An 18,583-nucleotide genomic window follows, 5' to 3' on the forward strand; every position below is an offset into this window, starting at 1 on the left:
GACATTATATTATTTAATGACAAAGAAGGCAATAGTCAGGTACAAGCAGTTTCATTTTCCCAGCACTCAAAATATACTTTACAGTACTGACTCGACCATACTAGGAAAAATGACTGATACAAAAAGAATTTCCCACATTCATTGCAAATACATATATTTCTCTAGTGCGAACTCTCTGAGGACAGGTCCAGGACAACCAGAGATAAAGTCTTTCCATTTATACTGCACTCACAATGCGTTTGTCCAGTGTGAAGCCTCTAAGGATAACGAAGGCTACTGACAAAATGAAATTTTACACATTCCCTGAAGCCACAAAACTTTTCTCCTGTGTGTAGTCTCTCACAACAATGAAGGTTAATACTACAGGGAAAATATTTCCAACATTTGTGTTACTTTGCTTTGAAGACTTTGAAGGTAAAGAAAGTGACTGCTGCAGGTAAAGGATTACGCATATTCAAGCACTCATAAGACCTTTATCCAGTGTGAACACTTTGAAGACAATGAGAAGCAGAGTTCCAGGTACAAGATTTCCCTCATTAACTGCACTTAGAAGTCCTTTTTCCAGTGTGAACTCTGTGATGCCGGCAGAGATGAGAACTACTGGTAAAAGACTTCCCACATTCACCACACTCATAAGGCCTTTCTCCAGTGTGAACTCTCTGATGATAACGGAGGGCGGGGCTACTAGTAAAAGATTTTCCACATTGAGTGCACTTATAAGGCCTTTCGCCAGTGTGAACTCTATGATGAAGATGGAGGGCAGAGCTATTGGTAAAAGATTTTCCACATTCACTGCACTCGTATGGCCTTTCTCCAGTGTGAACTCTCTGATGACAACGAAGGGCAGGACTACTGATAAAAGATTTTCCACATTCACTGCAATCATGAGGCCTTTCCCCAGTGTGAACACGCTGATGAACACGGAGGTAAGAGCTACTGGTAAAAAATTTCCCACATTCATCACACTTACAAAACCTTTCTCCAGTGTGAAGTCTGTGGTGATAACGGAGGGCTGAGATATGGATAAAAGATTTTTTACATTCACTGCACTCATGAGGCCTTTCCCCAGTGTGAACACGCTGATGAACACGGAGGTAAGAGCTACTGGTAAAAAATTTCCCACATTCATCACACTTACAAAACCTTTCTCCAGTGTGAACTCTGTGATGATAACGGAGGGCCGAGATAGAGGTAAAAGATTTTCTACATTTACTGCACTCATAAGGCCTTTCTCCAGTGTGAAGTTTCTGATGAACACGGAGGGAACAACTTTGGTTAAAAGATTTTCCACATTCGGTGCACTCGTAAGGCCTTTCTCCAGTGTGAAGTCTTTGATGTTCACTAAGGTTATACCTACTAGTGAAAGATTTTCCACATTCAGTGCACTCATAAGGCCTCTCTCCAGTGTGAACTCTCTGATGAACCTGAAGGGATGAGCTACGGGTAAAAGATTTTCCACATTCAGTGCACTCATAAGGCCTTTCTCCAGTGTGAACTTTCTGATGAACATGGAGGGAAGAACTTAGGTTAAAAGATTTTCCACATTCGGTGCACTTGTAAGGCCTTTCTCCAGTGTGAAGTCTTTGATGTTCACTAAGGTTAGACCTATTAGTGAAAGATTTTCCACATTCAGTGCACTCATAAGGCCTCTCTCCAGTGTGAACTCTCCGATGAACCTGAAGGGATGAGCTACGGGTAAAAGATTTTCCACATTCAGTGCACTTATAAGGTCTTTCTCCAGTGTGAACTTTCTGATGATCCAAGAGGTGTGAGCTCCGGGTAAAAGACTTTCCACATTCAGTGCACTCATAAGGCCTTTCTCCAGTGTGAACTCTCTGATGTACCTGAAGCGAAGATCTATTGGTAAAAGATTTCCCACATTCACAACATACAAAGCACGTACTTCCAGTAAGGACTCTCTGGTCCTCAACAAGTGCATCGTCACATTCAATGGCTTTCGTGCATTCTCTGGTGGTGTAATATTGTTTTCTACTTTGAAAACTCATTCCAGGCTTAGAGATTTCCTTTGCTCTGTGCATCGTATGAGTAGCCAGTTCCTCATTATGTCCAGAGCTGTTGAGAAAGCATTTTCCAACATGAGTAGAGGTACAAGGCTTCCGTGACACATGGAAATTGTAAGTTTTTGCAAGGGAAATTCTGTCCACACTGCTTATGAAACAATTTTTTGTTTTGTCCTCCTCCTGGTGCTGATGACTCTGTGCACTGAGATAAAATGGTTCTGCACATGCCCCACACCTCAGCAGTGTCGGGCTCTGTTGTGTTCCCTGCTGCTCAACCAAGAGGAAAACGTCTCTCAAGATGGGCCCACAACGGTCACAGGGGTGGCTGTTCTGGAAGCATAGCAGTGACTTGGGATTCTTAATGTGCGATTCCCTTCCAGAAATATCCTGTCCAATGGGTGTCTCCACATCCTCTGCTCCACAGCAGCAACCTGAACAGATACAAACACTAGTAAATACATAGTGACCTATAGGGAGGGGGTCTTCTCATCACAAATTTGCATGTGTAACATCTGACATGCACCTACATGGTCATTTCCCAGACTAATGAGATAGACTGTGAGAAAGGCCCTCGGTTCAGTAAATAATGGGCACCTCACTAAATGAAAGATATTAGGATAGAATGGGACACAAGGAAGAGAGGCGGGTCGTACAAGTTGTCCTCAGATAATAGCTGCCTAAAAATCCAGTCTTGCTTGTGACGTAAGACTGTGTAGAGGAATGGGAATGTGCCTCAAACCATCAACATCAACCGCAGCACAGCAGATGCTGTGCAGGTTTTGCATAGAAATTCTTGTGCACTTCAAGTCCAAACAGGTACTGATCAAAACTGGAGAGCACACCAAAGAGACTCCTCAGAGAAATGGTTGTGTCGTAGATGTTGAGAGGCAGAGATTATCCATGGCTAGAACTCAGAGCTCAAATGAAAACTACTGAGAGTAAAAACTGGCAATGTGCCAACACTGGTAAAGGACAAGTAGATAAAGGTATGGCCACTACCAATAATGATAAATACATTTAAAGAGAACTGGTTCCTCATTACTTGGAATAAAATTCTCCCCAATTTCCCTTCGCCAATGCCAGACACCCTCTGTGAACATCCTGTCAGGTCATACACACGGGACTTTTCCACTTCCTTCCCAGTTCAGCAGTTATGTGCAATACAGATGATAGAACTCCAAAGAGAAAGCAGAAGACATGATAACCAGCACTGTCATAGAAGAACTGAGTACAAACCAATAAAATGGAAAAGATCTATGTTGTGATGACAGCCAGACAGCATTAATAAAAAATACAAGTATTCAACCCCCTTCAAGAATAATCACACAATTATCCATGATAAAGAGCATCTCTTAAGGAAAGCGGAAGAGGCTTAAGAGAACAGTTATCACAAAGTGCTACAAAGTGGTGTATAATACAAAGAACTACACAGAAGAAGAGAGGGAAAGTAGCTTTAGCAAACGTGTTGAGTTTTTAAATACAGAATACTTGTCCCAGAGAGTGCCGTGTGCTACCATTGACTCTAGTGGCCTGTTTTGTGCCACCAAAGACTTATTAGAAATGGAAAGAAAAAAAGAAACTTGCAGCTGAAATAAAGGCATATTAAATACAAACAGAAAAATGTCGGAAAGTGAAAAACTTTCTGGAAAGCCAGTAATGTCATCAAGTTCACATACTAAAATACTTCATTGGTGCAGTGTGCTTCAATTAACTCTAAAGTATAGGATACATAAAGTGTATTACTAATAACAGTAGTGAGAATTTGTGAAATGATGAACAATATATAAAGATGTGAACTGTGACATCAAAACGTATATAGGGGTGGTGTGGAAGAGGCAAGACTATAATTTTTCCATGCAACTGAACCTTTTTTTGGATACAATGAACTATTAAGAGTATGAGTAGTTTTGTAGAAGTCTAATAAAAACAAACCACAAGCACATTTCCTATAGAAGGGACAAACAAAAGAGAATGGAATCAAATCACACAGAAAAGACAGCAAGATATGAAAACAAAGAAAGAAGTACAAAAGAGCAGAAAACTATGACAAGGTGGCAACAGTAGGTCCTTAAAGAAATTCTCCAATCAAAAGACAGAGAGTAGCTGTAGGGATAAAAAGCACAAGACATAAAAGCATTCAAGACTTTGCTTCAGGCCACTGTTATCAGTTTAGCACAAATAAATGCATGAAAACTCTCACGATGGGTGAAAGAGTGAAGGAATTAGAAAGTACAAATTGGAAGTTACAGAATACTCATGGGAATGTAAAGTACAGGCTAGTAATTATGTATGTCAGATGGATGTGAGATTTATTGAGATGTATAGTGTTTAATTATGAAACTAATATAATGTACTTCATCAGTATTTAAAATTAAAAAATTTTTTCAAAGAAATAAATAGTCCACACTGGTGTGGCTAAGTGGACTGAGTGCCACCCTACAAAACCAAAGGTTGTTGGTTCAATTCCCAGTCAGGGCACATCCCTGGGTTCCAGGACAGGTGCCATTTGGGGGTAGGCGAGAGGCTACCAATCTATTTATCTATCGTACCTTGATATTCTTCTCCCTCCCTTTCTCCATTAGTCCTTTCTAAAAGTGAATAAAATCTTTCAATTAATGAATTAATTAATTGAGGTCATGCAGGACTTATCCTGTTTTCAGAAATCAAAAACAAAATTATCCCCAGCTAGTGTGGCTCAATGGACTGAGCGCCAACATGTTAACCAAAGGGTTGCTGGTTTGATCCTCAATCAGGGAGCATGTCTGGGTTGTGGGCCAGGTCCCCAGTTGGGGCATACGAGAGGCAACCACACATTGATGTTTCTCTCCTCTTTCTCCCTTGCTTCTCCTCTTTAAACAATCAAACCAAAAATAAATAAATAAACCTCCCACAAGACACAATATATGCTGCTTCCAAGATACTCACTAATCTTTATGGACATAAATATGCTGAAAATAAAGAGATGTTAAAAATATTCCATGCTAATAACACCAAAGACTTCAGGAAGATAACAATTTAATTACTATGCACACAACCACTGAGCACCTAAGTAACATTGAGCAAAAAATATAAGATCTGATGGTAAAAAACACAATGCACTGTACTAGGGACATCAAATATTCCCCTTTCAGAATGGGTAGATCAGCCCGTTCTAAAGAAATCAGGAGTTATTGATGTTTGAGAAGACTGCAGTATTCCCTACTTATTGCGGGTATTACGTTCTAGGCACCCCCACGATAGGTGAAAATCTGCAAAGAAGGAGCCTTACATTTATTTTACTATTTATATATATTTTAAGGCTTTATAAACCCTTCCCTCACACTTATAAACCGTTCCCAGTCTCTTATTAACCTTTCCCACTCCCTCATTGACCTTTTCCACACTTTTATTAACACTACTTATATTCTTAAACACATTCTACTCTTACACCTACGTAAATTTATCAACATACGTATACAGTATCGCAAAATCCGTGATATAGCGAAAAATCCACGATAAATAAATATATTTTCTAAAATCTCGACAATAAGTGAACCGCAATATAGAGAGGACCACTGAATTGAGAAAACAGAATTAATGAATACATGCATAATATTTGCTACAACACTGATGAAGTGGCTTATTAATTTGAGCACTGTCCCAAGCAAGACTACAGGTTTGATCCCCTTCTAAAGGTACAAACTAGAGGCAACCAACAGATGCTTCTCTCTCACATTGATGTTTCTCTTTCTCACTTTCTTCTTCTAATAATCAATAAAAATAGTCTACAGTGAGAATAAAATATATATCTGTAGAAATGGTCAACAGGTATACAAAAAATGCTTTTTCTCATTAATCAATGAGAAATGCATTAGGCTTGTGGCAACACTACTGACCTCAGATCCTTCCCTGTGAGGCTTCAGTTCAGCAGGTGCTGGGGCTGCAGGGAGAGGAGGGGGCAGTGCAAGCAAACCAGCCCTGCCAAGGCCGGGACCTACCCAGAGAACTGGGGAAGCGGGCAGTGCCCACAGTCCACATGTGAGAACAGAGGGCACCCTTGGGAACACAAGGCAAAAAGGACCCCTGGACATAATCAAGGGTCAGCTTGTTCATGGGAAGAGACTGTCCAGCAAAGCAGTGAGGACGAGGGAGATGTGTCTTACCCATGACCTTAGCAGTCCTGAGCCCGGTCACATAATAGGTCCCATAGTAACGCCCGGTGTTCTGAACAGGACAAGAAACACCATGCTAGCATAGGGGCAGGGAAGCCCTTTAAGTTCTATGTATCATTTTCATTGCGTGGGACAGAAAGCTTTTGAAACTGTGTAATCATGCAAATGCCTGGTTGGCAGGCAGGAGGGGCTCCACAGGGGCCAAAGAAGAAGTTTCATAAAACAACTTTCATTAACTGCCTGTCTGTGATCACACTCTGTTTTACCAGGGGGTCCCTAGGGCTTAGAGAAAGAGCTCATGAATGCATCTGCTTTAACTGCCTCCTGAGAGGTATCTGTTTTGCAACAAGAGGGCAAAATATGGACGGGAGCAAAATGAGAATTTCAGCTAATACCGCCCCCCGCACCCCAAAACTCTACATACCTAAATTAAGGTAATCAAGTCCCAACCATGGAGAGAAAACTGACACAGTCTTTACCTGACAATCAATACGTAACTCCCCCACCCCATCCCTCTAAGAAAAGCGTCTCAGAAAAAAGGACCTGATGCTTTTTGCCACCCTTGCTGTTGCCGCACTGAACCTATGTCTCTCATCCCCACCTCGGCAAGGCCCCATCTCTGACCTGAGAATGTATCACTATAAACTCTCCTGCATGCTAGTAGATTGCTAATCTGTAATTCTTTGCTGTATCAGAAAAAATAACCCGTCTCTCCCAGAAAAAGCCTAAGACTGCTGTTCATTGCTCCCTGGGTACAAGTCTGGTCAGGACCCTTAGAACTTAGAATAGAAACAAAGCAATCCTGAGAAAATGGGAGCGCAGGACTGCCAAAGAAGAGCGTGCTGGGAGAGAGGGTCTTACCCAGCGAAGATATAAGAGCGTAGTTCTCCAGCATCACATTCAGGTACAGCGATCTCTGAGCTTCACCAAGAAGGCACCATTCTGTCCTGGAGAAACACACGGCGACATCCTCAAAGGTCACAACAACCTGACAGAATTAACAAAAATAAATCTGGAAAAGTCCTTCTTAGGCACAGCATTCCCACAATGCCCCACACGCAACCCACTGCAGGGCCCACTATACAGAAAAAGCAGCAGCCCTTGGTGCCTGAGCTGCCTGCTGTCTCACCACAGTTTGATTAATCACTCAGATCACCCTCAGTAAAAGCTGGTGGGGTAAGAGGAAGTGGGGCAGGTTAATGCCATCTAATCTCAGGGCGGAGGCTGCAGGGTCCCATTCTTCCTGCTAAGATATTTCACTGAATCTCCCACTCAAAGGGTAGCCAAATACGGTGTTATGTTGTTTGACCCTTAGATCTGTACACCAGGTTCCCAGGACCACCAGCTCTCACTGCCTCTGCCTGTGCATAATTGGGTGATGTTTACCTGCTTCACAGACTCAAAACCAAGTTGACACCTTCAGCTCTGCCATCTTTGCCTACAGGCACAAATGCTCTCCCCATTTTGTTTTACTCCATCCTCAAACCTTCAGCAGATTACTAGACTCATGTTGCAGGTTTCTACTCACTGCTTTTTGAAACTTTTAAAAGTGTGAACCAAACAAATCATCTGATATTCCTAGAGAGAATTAACCTACCACCATCTTCCCCAGCCCAGCTGATGGAGCCTCCAAGGCTTCAGCTGCTACAACCAAAAACGCTCGGGTGGTTTTGAACACTTTATCTCTCCCAACTGCACAAGCTAAATCTCTAGCCATATCTGGTGTGGCTCAGTGGACTGTGTCAGCCTGAGAACCAAAGGGTTTCTGGTTCTATTCACGGTCAGGGCACACAGTTCTGGGTTGTGGGCTGGGGTCCTCGGTAGGGAATGTGCAGGAGGAAACCACACATTGATGTGTTTCTCCTTTTCGTTCCCCCTTCCTTCCCCTCTCTGTAAAAAAATTAATAAAGAAAATATATATTATTTTAAATCTGAAACTCTTTGTGTCCATCTTCAATAAAATGATGGGGAATAGGAGTCAAGGTAATGGAAGAGGGTAAGGAGGAAAAACACTAATGGAAAAAAATACACACACAAAAAAAGGTCCAACAATCCAACCTTTTCTTCTACCTCTGAGGCCCTACTCTGGTTCACCATCTCTCATAGGATGACAGAATTTACCTGGTCCTGGGCTCTATGCCTCCTGTTTTACTCCCATAATCTGTTTCCCACTAGCTGCAAAATGGAGCCTGTTAAGCCCAGGAGAGATCAACTCCTTTCTTTTACGCAAGAGCCTCATTCTATGCTTGAACCAAATTCTCATTTGACCGTTTTACAAGTCTGATTTTTAACCCCTTCTTCCTTGTTTTTCACAAACACAAAAGGTAACTGAGGTAACTATTCCCAATTCTGTGGAACCTCGAAGCATTTGGAAGCGCTTGAGTCTCTCCCTAGATAATCTTCCATAACTATTCCCACTGGTAGCCAGTGTGGATGAAAAAGAATAGGGGCCCCACCCTGGCTGGTGTGCCTCCGTGGATTGAGTTCCAGCCTGCTAACCTAGGGGTAGATGGTTCCATTCCCTGTCAGGGCACATGCCTGGGTTGCAGGCCAGGTCCCCAGTTGAGGGCATGTGAGAGGCATCCAATTGTTTCTCTCACACATCTACGTTTTTCTCCCTTTCTTTCTCCCTCCTATCATAAATAAATAATCTTTTAAAAAATGCAGGTGGTGGGGTTGTTAGAGAGCAGGGTCCCCCAAATTCTCCATAGCCCATGGTTTGGGGATGGGAGATGGAACTCAGTGGAACACAGACATTTTCCAGAAATACTTAATTTTTCAATGCAAATTCCACAGAGAGAGGAGGGGCTTGGACCATAGAATAGTGACAAAAATGTTACGTGTCCTGTCCAAAATTCTACAAGTGACCGTGACTGGTCGCCACATACTGTGTCACAGGCTGTGGTCAGGCATTTAAAAATAAGGCAACAGACATTAAGGGAGGGAGCCATGAGGGTTGAAAGAGAAACGAAGCATCTCACGAACCAGCCTTAAGGTCAGGTGGGAAAGAAGGGGCCACATGTTTCTGCATTAAGAGCTGAAAAACACAACACAGGCAAAACCTCTCTAATCAGGCACAACTTACTGGGAGCTGCCGGTAAAGCTGAACTGTGTCTGGGAAATACAAAACCCGAGACTCCTAGTTTCCTAGAGCAAAATTGTTTCTCTGACTTTTCTATTCTAAAACTAACTACTTTGGCAGGGAAGGCCAGAACTCTGTGTCTCAGTGTTTTAAAGAAAGTAAGACTTAAGGAAAACAATCCGCCATTAATCGAAATCTGTATACGCTTTAAAAAAACAACTCCTTTTCCTTTTCGCCAAACTACGGTATTCAGAGTTATGCTTTTTGGTGGTGGGAAATCATGCCTCTCATAACTGAACAGCCTGTGTGCTCTGTTTCAGGGGCCACATGCTAACCCTGATCAGTTTGGGGAAGTCCATCATGATGGCCTCACAAACTGAGAGACCGAGAATACCCAGAGATATACGGTCAGAAATTAAAACTTCCCACTAAAAGCTATTCATGGACAGGATTCTTGTCCTAGGCCAGTAACTTCTGTGAGGAAGGTCAATTTTTACCTTAACTGAGTCCATCTATCTATTTTTGCACTTAACAAACTTTGGAATGTCAGGATAATTTCCTTTTTTCTTACCTCTCTGGGGACATCCTCTGCACCAGAACAGAGACCAAACAACCCCTTATTGTTCTTATTATTGTCTTAAGTAATTAAATATTTAACTATCCTATATCCACCAATGTAAAAGGGCATTTTTAATTTTTATCTAATATCAGACTTTCCTTTTCTTTTCTCCCGTCTCACTAACCTATCACCAATGGAGTACAAGTTCCCCCTTCTGTCTTCCCTTTTCTCTGAGAGACACAATAAATGCTAAAACTGCCATTTTCTGAAGCATTATCTCACTCCATTGAGATTGTTTCCTAGCAGTCATCATCAGTTTGGCTAAAATAAACAGTAAAAACAGTTTCTGCAGTTTGAATGTTTCTTACGTTGACACCACACATGGGAGCACCTTGATATTACCTGTGACCCGCACTCAGGTCTGTGGTTTCCACAGGGTCCTCACATCCCAGAGCTGGGAAACCATCAAGGAAAGAGTCTTACGTCACCATAAGGTAGTGTCACCACCAGGGAGGGGCTGGGACACCCTGTCCTTCCTCGTCTAGTTCCATAATGGTTTTCCACTTCAGAACCTCCGGGAACACGCAGGCACCCACCTGCACCTCCAGCTCAGCGGGTCTCAGCTGTATCCCGGCCCCGCCCTGCGGTCTGGGGACCTCAGGTAAGAGTCTGTCCTCAGTGGGGCCTCTCACCAGCCCTCTGACCTGGAACGAGGGCCCCTCTCCCTGAGCCTCTCTCTCTCATCACCGGACCCCAGCAGGTTTCTGTCTCAGCAGGATGGAAAAGCCTTGGAAACCCAGACACAGCACGTGGCCCCTCTCGGTCACGGCCTTCCCTGGCAACGCCGCCCCCTGCTCCGCCTCAGACTGTTTAAGGCCGATGCAGGGCGGCCGCCAGGACTGCGCGTCCTTCAGGGTCAGCGGCACCTGCGAGTCCTTCCACGGCGGCCCGTCAGCCCGTCACCCACCTCACCCCGTGACACCCTTGTCACCCACGGCGCCTCACGACCCGGAAGCCGTGGCCTCGGTTGCAGGACGGGACGGCACCGCGCACCCGGGTGCGGGGCTCGGTGGGGGAGGGGAGGGCCCGGGACCGCACTCACCTCAGCCCGGCGCCTCAGTGCGGCCCCCGCCGCCGGACGCTGTGGGCGGACCGGGCCGGAAGCGACGGGCGAGGCGGGGGCGCAGGGCACCGCGGTCCCCATCCCGGAGCAGGAGCAGGTCACCTGAGCGGAGACACGGAGACTCACAATCGCGTTTATACCGCGGCGACAACGGGTATCTCCATTAAACCACTGACCGGTGAGACGATCCTGAGTGAAGGTAAAATGCCAGCCACTGGGCGACGGAAGTCCCGCCCACAAGCGCTCCGCCCTAACGGAAATGCCTTTTCTGAGCCTCCATTGGCTCAGCCCTGAACAGCCTTCTGGGTACCGTGGTTCCTACTGTCCGAACGCTACAAAGTGGTTTCCCACCTCATTGCATGAGGAGATACCGAGGTTCACCAGGGAAAGTCCTGAGAAATAAGACGTCCTGGTCCAAAAGAGAGCTTGAAAATGACAAAAGATGTCGTCTGTTCCTGGTGAAGGGTCTTTCGTGCCTGTAGATGAACGTGCATCATCTCTGCAACTCCATAGTCAGTCATAGTAAAAGGAGGTATTCCTGCATTACAGGGTCGAAAAAAAATTCATAAATGACCTAATTACACCATCACATATATGACAGAGGTAACACAAGAATGTAAGACAAACGTTTGATACAAAAAATTACAAAGAATATAAACCGAAATGGAAGATTATTGTTTAGTTATAAAAATCAATTAAGAAAAATACTTATTTGAAAAAGTGGTAAATTTTCATTGTGACAGTTATCTGTTATTCAAATTTCAAAATGATACTGTAATTATCATAGGACATATTTAAGATCAGAGGAGACATGCTTCTTGCATTCCTAATGGAATACAGTGAACCTATGTATAAATTATATTTAGAATAATGTACATATTCATACTCATCCTTTGTGTACCTCAAAGACGTAAAAAGCGCATTAAATCTTAAAATCATCAAAAAATAGGGACATTTATGTGCAATAATATTAAAAATGAAAAATACAGATTAGGCCAGCATTGCTCAGTGGATTGAGCAGGACAACAAAGAGGGGATTGATGGGGTGAGAGGAGAGAGTCGGGTGAGGGGGACAAAATGTAGGAGAAAAGAAATTGGGAAAACTGTAATAGAATAAACAATAAAAAAATAAATGCAATGTAGAGCCTAGATCAGATCCTGGAACAGAAAGTGGACATTAGTGGAAATCGGGTGATATCCTAATAAAGTCGGTTTATTTATTCTTTATGATATTATTTTAATTATTCATAGAGAGAGTCAAAGAGCAGGAGACAGACAGGGAGAGAGACATCAAATAGTTGCATCTTGCACACCCCAAACCAGAGACATCCCGCTAACCTGGCATGTGCCCAGACTGGGAATCAAACCAGCAATCTTTTGGTTTGCAGTTCAGCAAAAATCCACTGAGCCATGCCAGCCAGAAGAAAACAAGTCTGTGACTTGGTTGATAGCATTGTACCAATATTAATTTACTAGTTTTGATTATTTCATGGCTACTCTTTAACATCATGGGAACTAAAGTTAAAGGCTATATAAGTACATTCCTATAAATATATGAAAAGGACATATACGAATAGAAACTTTATTATGTTTGCAACTCTTCTATAAAGTTACGGTTATTTCAAAATTAACAAAAAAAATTATATGTCAAAAAATTTCCCTCAGGCTGAATGAAGCCTCTGACAAAAATACCAGCTGGTACACTGATACAGATGGACACCTAGAACACTCATCTAGTGAGGAAAGCCTCTTGTACAAGGGGCCCACACTCCATAACTAAATTCAGTATTTTTGGGGTCCCACTCATATTCTCAGGGTCTGTGAGTCATGGTGCCAACTTATCCACTTGTTTTAGGTCTGCCTAATCTGTCCCCTCCAGATTTCTTCTACAAAATGTGTAGAGTATTGTTGCTACCATTGCTGAGCAAACACACCAAACCTCTCTGTTTAATATCTTTGCTCCCCAGTTAAAAAAGATGAAGCATATTAACTTTTTCAATGAATCTTTGTCTGTAAAGCCACTGTTGGATATGCATTTCTGACCTTTTCAAAGCATGATCTGCGAAAGGATCTCTAGAAGTATTTTAATAACGTACCTGCATGACTGTGGGTATAAAATCTTTGGGTAGGACTTAGTGAGACACCAAGGCACACTTGGAAAACTCGTCCATAAAAGGTTGAAAAACACAAGGAGCAATGTAACCAAGCATGTAAAGGCTGGATATGAAGTTAGAGTTCAATAAGAGATCAAGCTGTGCCTGCAAATGAACTGACACCTGATGCCGCTTAGGGGGCCTTAGCTGTGACATGGGGTTATTCTCCTTAACATGGCCTGCACAGCCTTTAGTATATAGGTCGCATCTTAAAATGTGTACTTGTTTCTCTCCAGTAACAGGGAAAATCAGTTTGACTTACGACTAGCGAGCAATAGGTGACCATGAAAATGCAATGACATCAAAATAACGCTCACGTGTCAGGTAATTAACAAGGGCTGCTCAGGGGTGATCCCTCTGTTGAAAATGGACAATCACTCACATTTAGAAGGGCTTTAAAAATTCAGCACTAATCCAAGACATTATATTGACAGCAGTAAGAAGGAAATGACAAGGGAAAGGAGGTCCGCTTTCAGAGTGTCCACACAGGCCACCTGGTTCCCTTCAATGGATTGTGTTGTTTAGGAACATATCCTAACAGCAGAGTGCCAATTATCACCAAGGATGCTGGGGCCTCACCCTCTTCTCTGAAAAAGCCCATAAGCATAACAATGCTAACTGGGTCCTGCACAGACCCAATCTGATTTGGCCCATTGGCTCATCTTGAGCAAACAGGAGTAAGAATCTCAGTTGTGTCCAGAGTGTACCTGAAAATGGAATGAGTTTATGTTCACAAGGACATTTCCTGCCGAAAGATCTCTGGTGCAGACACGGGAGGCTGGAAAGGAGGATGTGGCTCCGGAACAAGGTCAGGGCTGCAGGGAGTAGATGGTGAGCACCTCTGTCTGCTCCAGCCAGTCCTGGACAGAGTACAGGATCAGGGGACACTGAGTTCCTTGTATGAAGAAGAGGTGAGACCTCCACCAGGGAGATAATAAAACTAGAGGTCTCTAGTATCTCTTCTGAATACGACCCAGGTATCACATCCATTGTCCTCAATACTGCAGACACGTCAGGGAATGTACCAAAAACACCTGAAGGGTAAAAATGAGGCTTCACATCGACCACAGTGGATACAATCGAAGCCCCTCATGCACAAGATAAGTGAACATGCAGAAAGACAAGGACAAGGCTTAATTTGTCATGGTAGATTGCCTCCAGGTCTGAAGCCAGACTCATGAGTTTGAATCCAGCCTCTTAATCCTGATATTTCTCTGTGACTTTGAAAAGCCCCCTTCCTCTTCCCAATTCTAATTTCCCCAGGTATATATAAGTTCCTAATCCCCAAGGTGCTGTTAGCATTTAAAAAAAAAAAAAGTCAGAAACCAAATCCTAGATTAGTATTTGTAAGGGTTCGGTGAATTTCATTAACTCTACCTTTTTAAGGGCCAGAGTTAGTGCCTTCATTAATTTCATATCAGTCACTGAATTGAGTTTTGGAGACATTTATTGTCATACAGAGATGCTCCAATGGGAGATTTATACTCAGAATAAGGAACCCTGAAACCATCTCCTCCATGGGTTGAAGTCTGTGTGGACTCTAGCAGATATGGCAAATCTGAAAAGATCCATTTATTTTCACAAACACTTCAGGCAGGTTTGACGGGTTTGTGGCTTTGAAAAGGCACCCACAGGTGATATCTGTTGGTATAGCAACTACGTTTGAAATGAGCACCAAGGTTGGGTTTGTTAGCACACTCGGTGACTTCCGTCGTCGGCAGCCGTCCGTCTCGAGAGACGATGGCGTAGCTTCTTGAGAGTCTATCTGCACCGCCGAGAATGGCTGTGCAGTCCGACTCGGGAGTGACAATCCCTGCCACACTTGTTACAGGTGAAGGCAGATGGCCGTTGTTGCTGCTGTTGACGCTGCTTCCGCCTCGATCTTTTCTGGACCGCCTCCTCGTTGCGCGCAGCCTCTGCGCGTGACGTACCTTGTCTGACCGCGAGCCTCCAGGCTAGGCGGTCGTCTGCTTGAACTTCCCATGTGTTGAGATTGATGGAGCACTGTGTCATATCCTTTTTGCAGATGTCTTTGAACCGCAGTTTTGGGCGCCCTGTCATCCTCTGGCCTTCTGCTAGCTCGCCGTAGAGGAGGTCTTTGGGAATACGGCCTGCATCCATTCTTTTGACATGGCCAAGCCACCTGAGGCGTCTCTCACTAAGAACTGCATGCAAACTGCTCATATTGGCTCGCTTCAGCACCTCGGTGTTGGGGACCTTATCCTGCCAGGCGACATGCAGGACGCGTCGCAGGCACCTCATGTGGAAGCTGTTGAGTTTCCTTTTGTGCCTTCCGTAGGTGGTCCACGTCTCGCTGCCATAGAGGAGAGTGCTGAGTACGCAGGCTTGGTAGATGGGCAGTCTGGTTTTCTCAGTGAGGCTGGAATTGTTCCACGCTCGCCGGTTCAGTTTGGCCATAACTGTGGCTGCCCTGGCGATTCTCCGGTTGACCTCCAAGTCGACTGACAGAGAGCTCGAGATGGTGGACCCGAGGTAAGTGAAGTCGTTGACAACCTCCAGGGTGTATCCGTCGATGGTGATGCATGGGGGAGTCCCCGTGCCTTGAGCCATAACGTTCGTCTTCGTCAGGCTGATGGCTAGTCCGAACTCTTTGCATGCGTGGGAAAGGCAAGTGACTAGCTGCTGGAGTCCCTCTTCGGAGTGTGATGTCAAAGCTGCGTCGTCGGCGAAGAGCATCTCACGGATGAGCACCTCTTTGACTTTGGTCTTGGCTCGAAGACGGGCCAGGTTGTAGAGCTTGCCATCGGATCTGGTGTGAATGAAGACACCCTCGCTGCAGTCCTTAAAGGTGTATTGGAGGAGCATGGAGAAGATTCCGAACAGCGTAGGCGCGAAGACGCAGCCCTGTTTTACTCCGCTGCTGACTGCGAAGGCCTCAGAGGTTGCGCCGTTGTAGGACACCGTGCTGTGCATGTTGTCGTGAAAGGACATGACCACAGCAAGCAGATGTGGTGGACAGCCAATCTTCCGTAGCAAGCTGAAGAGACCGCTTCGACTGACCAGATCAAACGCCTTCGTGAGGTCGATAAAGGCGAGGTAGAGTGGTTTATGCTGCTCGTGACACTTCTCCTGCAGCTGGCGTAGGGAGAAGATCATGTCCACTGTTGATCGGCCAGCTCTGAAGCCACACTGGGGCTCTGGGTAGACGCGGGAAGCAAGGGTCTGCAGGCGGGCAAGAGCGACCCGGGCGAATACTTTGCCGACGACGCTGAGGAGAGAGATGCCCCGATAGTTGTTGCAGTCACTGCGGTCTCCTTTGTTCTTGTACATGGTGATAATGTTGGCGTCTCTCATATCCTGGGGGATGTAACCCTCCTTCCAGCAGAGACAGAGTAGATGGTGGAGCGACTGAGCACCAGGAAGCGACGGAATCCCTCCAGAAATCCTAAAGAGCGGGAAACTCGGTGACTTAGGCAGTGAAATTTCACCAAGAAAATGCAGAGCCATATTTTATTCCTTTCCATGTAAAGAGATGGACTAAATGCATGAGAGGCAGGACTCCTGGTGAAAGGGTGGGACTTTTTAATTGGGTGATAAAGGGTGGGCAGTTTGCCTCTGGGTAATCTTGGCAATAAGTTATAAAACTGGAAGTTTGATTCTGATTGTGCAAGGCTCAGTTTCTTCTGGTGTTATCTTTGGGTTTAGTTTTTGGGCATTTGGGTCTGGCACGTCCTGTTTGTATAAGTTTCTAAAACACCAGCATGGGGGAGGTTTTCCGTAAACTGTCTAGTCTTTAGAAGAGGCTCAGAAAACTAACAGTTTAATCTCCTTAACTGGGTCAAGAAATGGATAGGTAACTCTGGTAAAGAGGTCCTAACAGGCGGCTTTTTGTCCTTTCTGGATGAGGGTTGTTCCTTTTAAATAAAAGTATTTCATTCTGTCCTGGCTGGTGTGATTCAGTAGATTGAATACAGGCCAGAGAGGCAAATAGACTCTGGTTTGATTCCCAGTCAGGGCACATGCCTGTGTTGTGGGCCCGGCCTCCAGTTGGAGGCCAGTGAGAGGCAACCATTGATGTTTCTCCCTCTCTCTTTCTCCAATGTGTGAGTGAAAAATCAATTCTTTGCCTCTCGCACTCCCCTCACTGGGGACCTGTTCCATAAACCAGGCACGTAAACTGACCAGGGATTGAATCTGCAGCCTTTCAGATTGGGGGACAACACTCAACCCACTGTGTACTGCAGCCAAGGCAAGGTACTTTAGGTCCCTATTTTACGCGCGAAAATACAGAGGCCCATAGAGTGTACCACTTTTCTGTAATCTTAACTATGGTCAATAAGATTTAAAACTAGGTTGCATAGCCCAAGGTATGAGAAGTCTAATCACTGATTTCTTCTCTTGGGCTTCCGAAAGGGCTTTCAGGCTCAACAAAAACCTGTCCAAACTCATACCACCTGGTGAAACTACAAGTCCTGCAGCAGTCAGCAAACCACAGGTGACAGACCATAAATATGGGTGAATGATAAAAAGCAAGACTTATATTACTAAATGTTTGAATTTACAGAAGCGATAGAACGTGTTATTAATGCAGATTCTTCTTTGAAGTGTATATGTACCCAGCACATTGTGTGCAGCATGAAAATACAAATAATTTTGATGTTTTCTTCTATTGAAAAATTCATTCCAAAAACATTATTCGCTAAAGTAAAAATAACCTGTTATTCAAGAAGTGAATATCGGTGACATTACAACATAGATGATTCTTTTGTCACTGTCCTATTCATTACATGAGAGTAGCCCAAATTAATGAAAGGATAGTTAAATTATGTGAGTACGCATTTTAATAAAAACATACCAGTAGTATGTTTTTATATCCTCTACAAATGCTCATCATAAACCTTTGGAAAAATGCAACAACAGAGAAAGCATAACAAATACATGAAAAGGGCTAAAAGTATACAAATTAGACGAACACCACAGACTTTAAGAATGCATAGAGGCACAATTTAGATCATATTGGTTTAAATCTACAAAATTTAAACATTAAACATCTAAGACTTGTGAATACATTAAACTAAACTCACACGCTTCCTCAAAAGTTTTCATCAGTTTCACTACACTGAAAAATTAGATTTCCTAAAATCTAACTATTTACACAGTGAGAATTCTCAAATGTCAAAAGGGAACAGACTTATGGCTAAAGATTTCCCAAGTTCACATGATGCCTGAAGCTTTCAAGCAGTGTGAGATATGATTAAGATGGACTTCAATCTGAGATAAGTCTTTCCACATTTGATATCTCCAAAGGTCTATGTCCGGTGTAAAGTCTCTGATAGTATGAAAGGAGAAAGACTCAGAAAAAAATTTCTCCCATTCCCTGTACTCATAATGCCATTCACTGAGTAAAATTCAATATAATTAAGGCTACTGCTAGAAAAAAAATAATCTCATATTGCATGCATATACAAAAGCTTTCTCCTGTGTGACTTGTCAAAAGATAACAAAAGCAATGGATAGAAAATAATTCTCAAAT

General features: G+C 43.8%; 1 protein-coding gene across 2 annotated transcripts; it reads right to left on the reverse strand.

The window, feature by feature from the left end:
- Nucleotides 1-460: 460 nt before the first annotated feature.
- LOC149995707 (uncharacterized) lies at nt 461-11,120 on the reverse strand. 2 transcript variants are annotated; one of them, XM_090259943.1, is made up of 3 exons: nt 10,916-11,120; nt 7,034-7,160; nt 461-2,452 (listed from the first exon to the last, which is right to left on the reverse strand). In XM_090259943.1, the coding sequence occupies exons 1-3, from the start codon at nt 11,015-11,017 to the stop codon at nt 537-539; spliced, it is 2,145 nt and encodes a 714-aa protein (XP_090116069.1). In that variant the 5' UTR covers nt 11,018-11,120; the 3' UTR covers nt 461-536. The 2 variants fall into 2 exon arrangements, with proteins under 2 accessions (XP_090116069.1, XP_090116070.1); XM_090259944.1 differs by having other exon boundaries at nt 7,034-7,119; nt 10,916-10,979.
- Between the last annotated feature and the right edge of the window lie 7,463 nt (nt 11,121-18,583).

This window comes from Furipterus horrens, unplaced genomic scaffold, assembly GCF_987537825.1.
Source record: "Furipterus horrens unplaced genomic scaffold, mFurHor1.1.pri manual_scaffold_13, whole genome shotgun sequence".
NCBI classification, from domain to species: Eukaryota; Metazoa; Chordata; class Mammalia; order Chiroptera; family Furipteridae; genus Furipterus; species Furipterus horrens.

Excerpts from the sequence above, each read along its gene's own strand:
- LOC149995707 (XM_090259943.1), bottom strand. The coding sequence starts at position 11,017 with ATGGGGACCGCGGTGCCCTGCGCCCCCGCCTCGCCCGTCGCTTCCGGC. Across the intron at positions 7,161-10,915 it reads CACTGAGGCGCCGGGCTGAG|GTTGTTGTGACCTTTGAGGA; the intron begins GTGAGTGCGGTC and ends TAATTCTGTCAG. Across the intron at positions 2,453-7,033 it reads CGCTCTTATATCTTCGCTGG|GTTGCTGCTGTGGAGCAGAG; the intron begins GTAAGACCCTCT and ends GTATCTGTTCAG.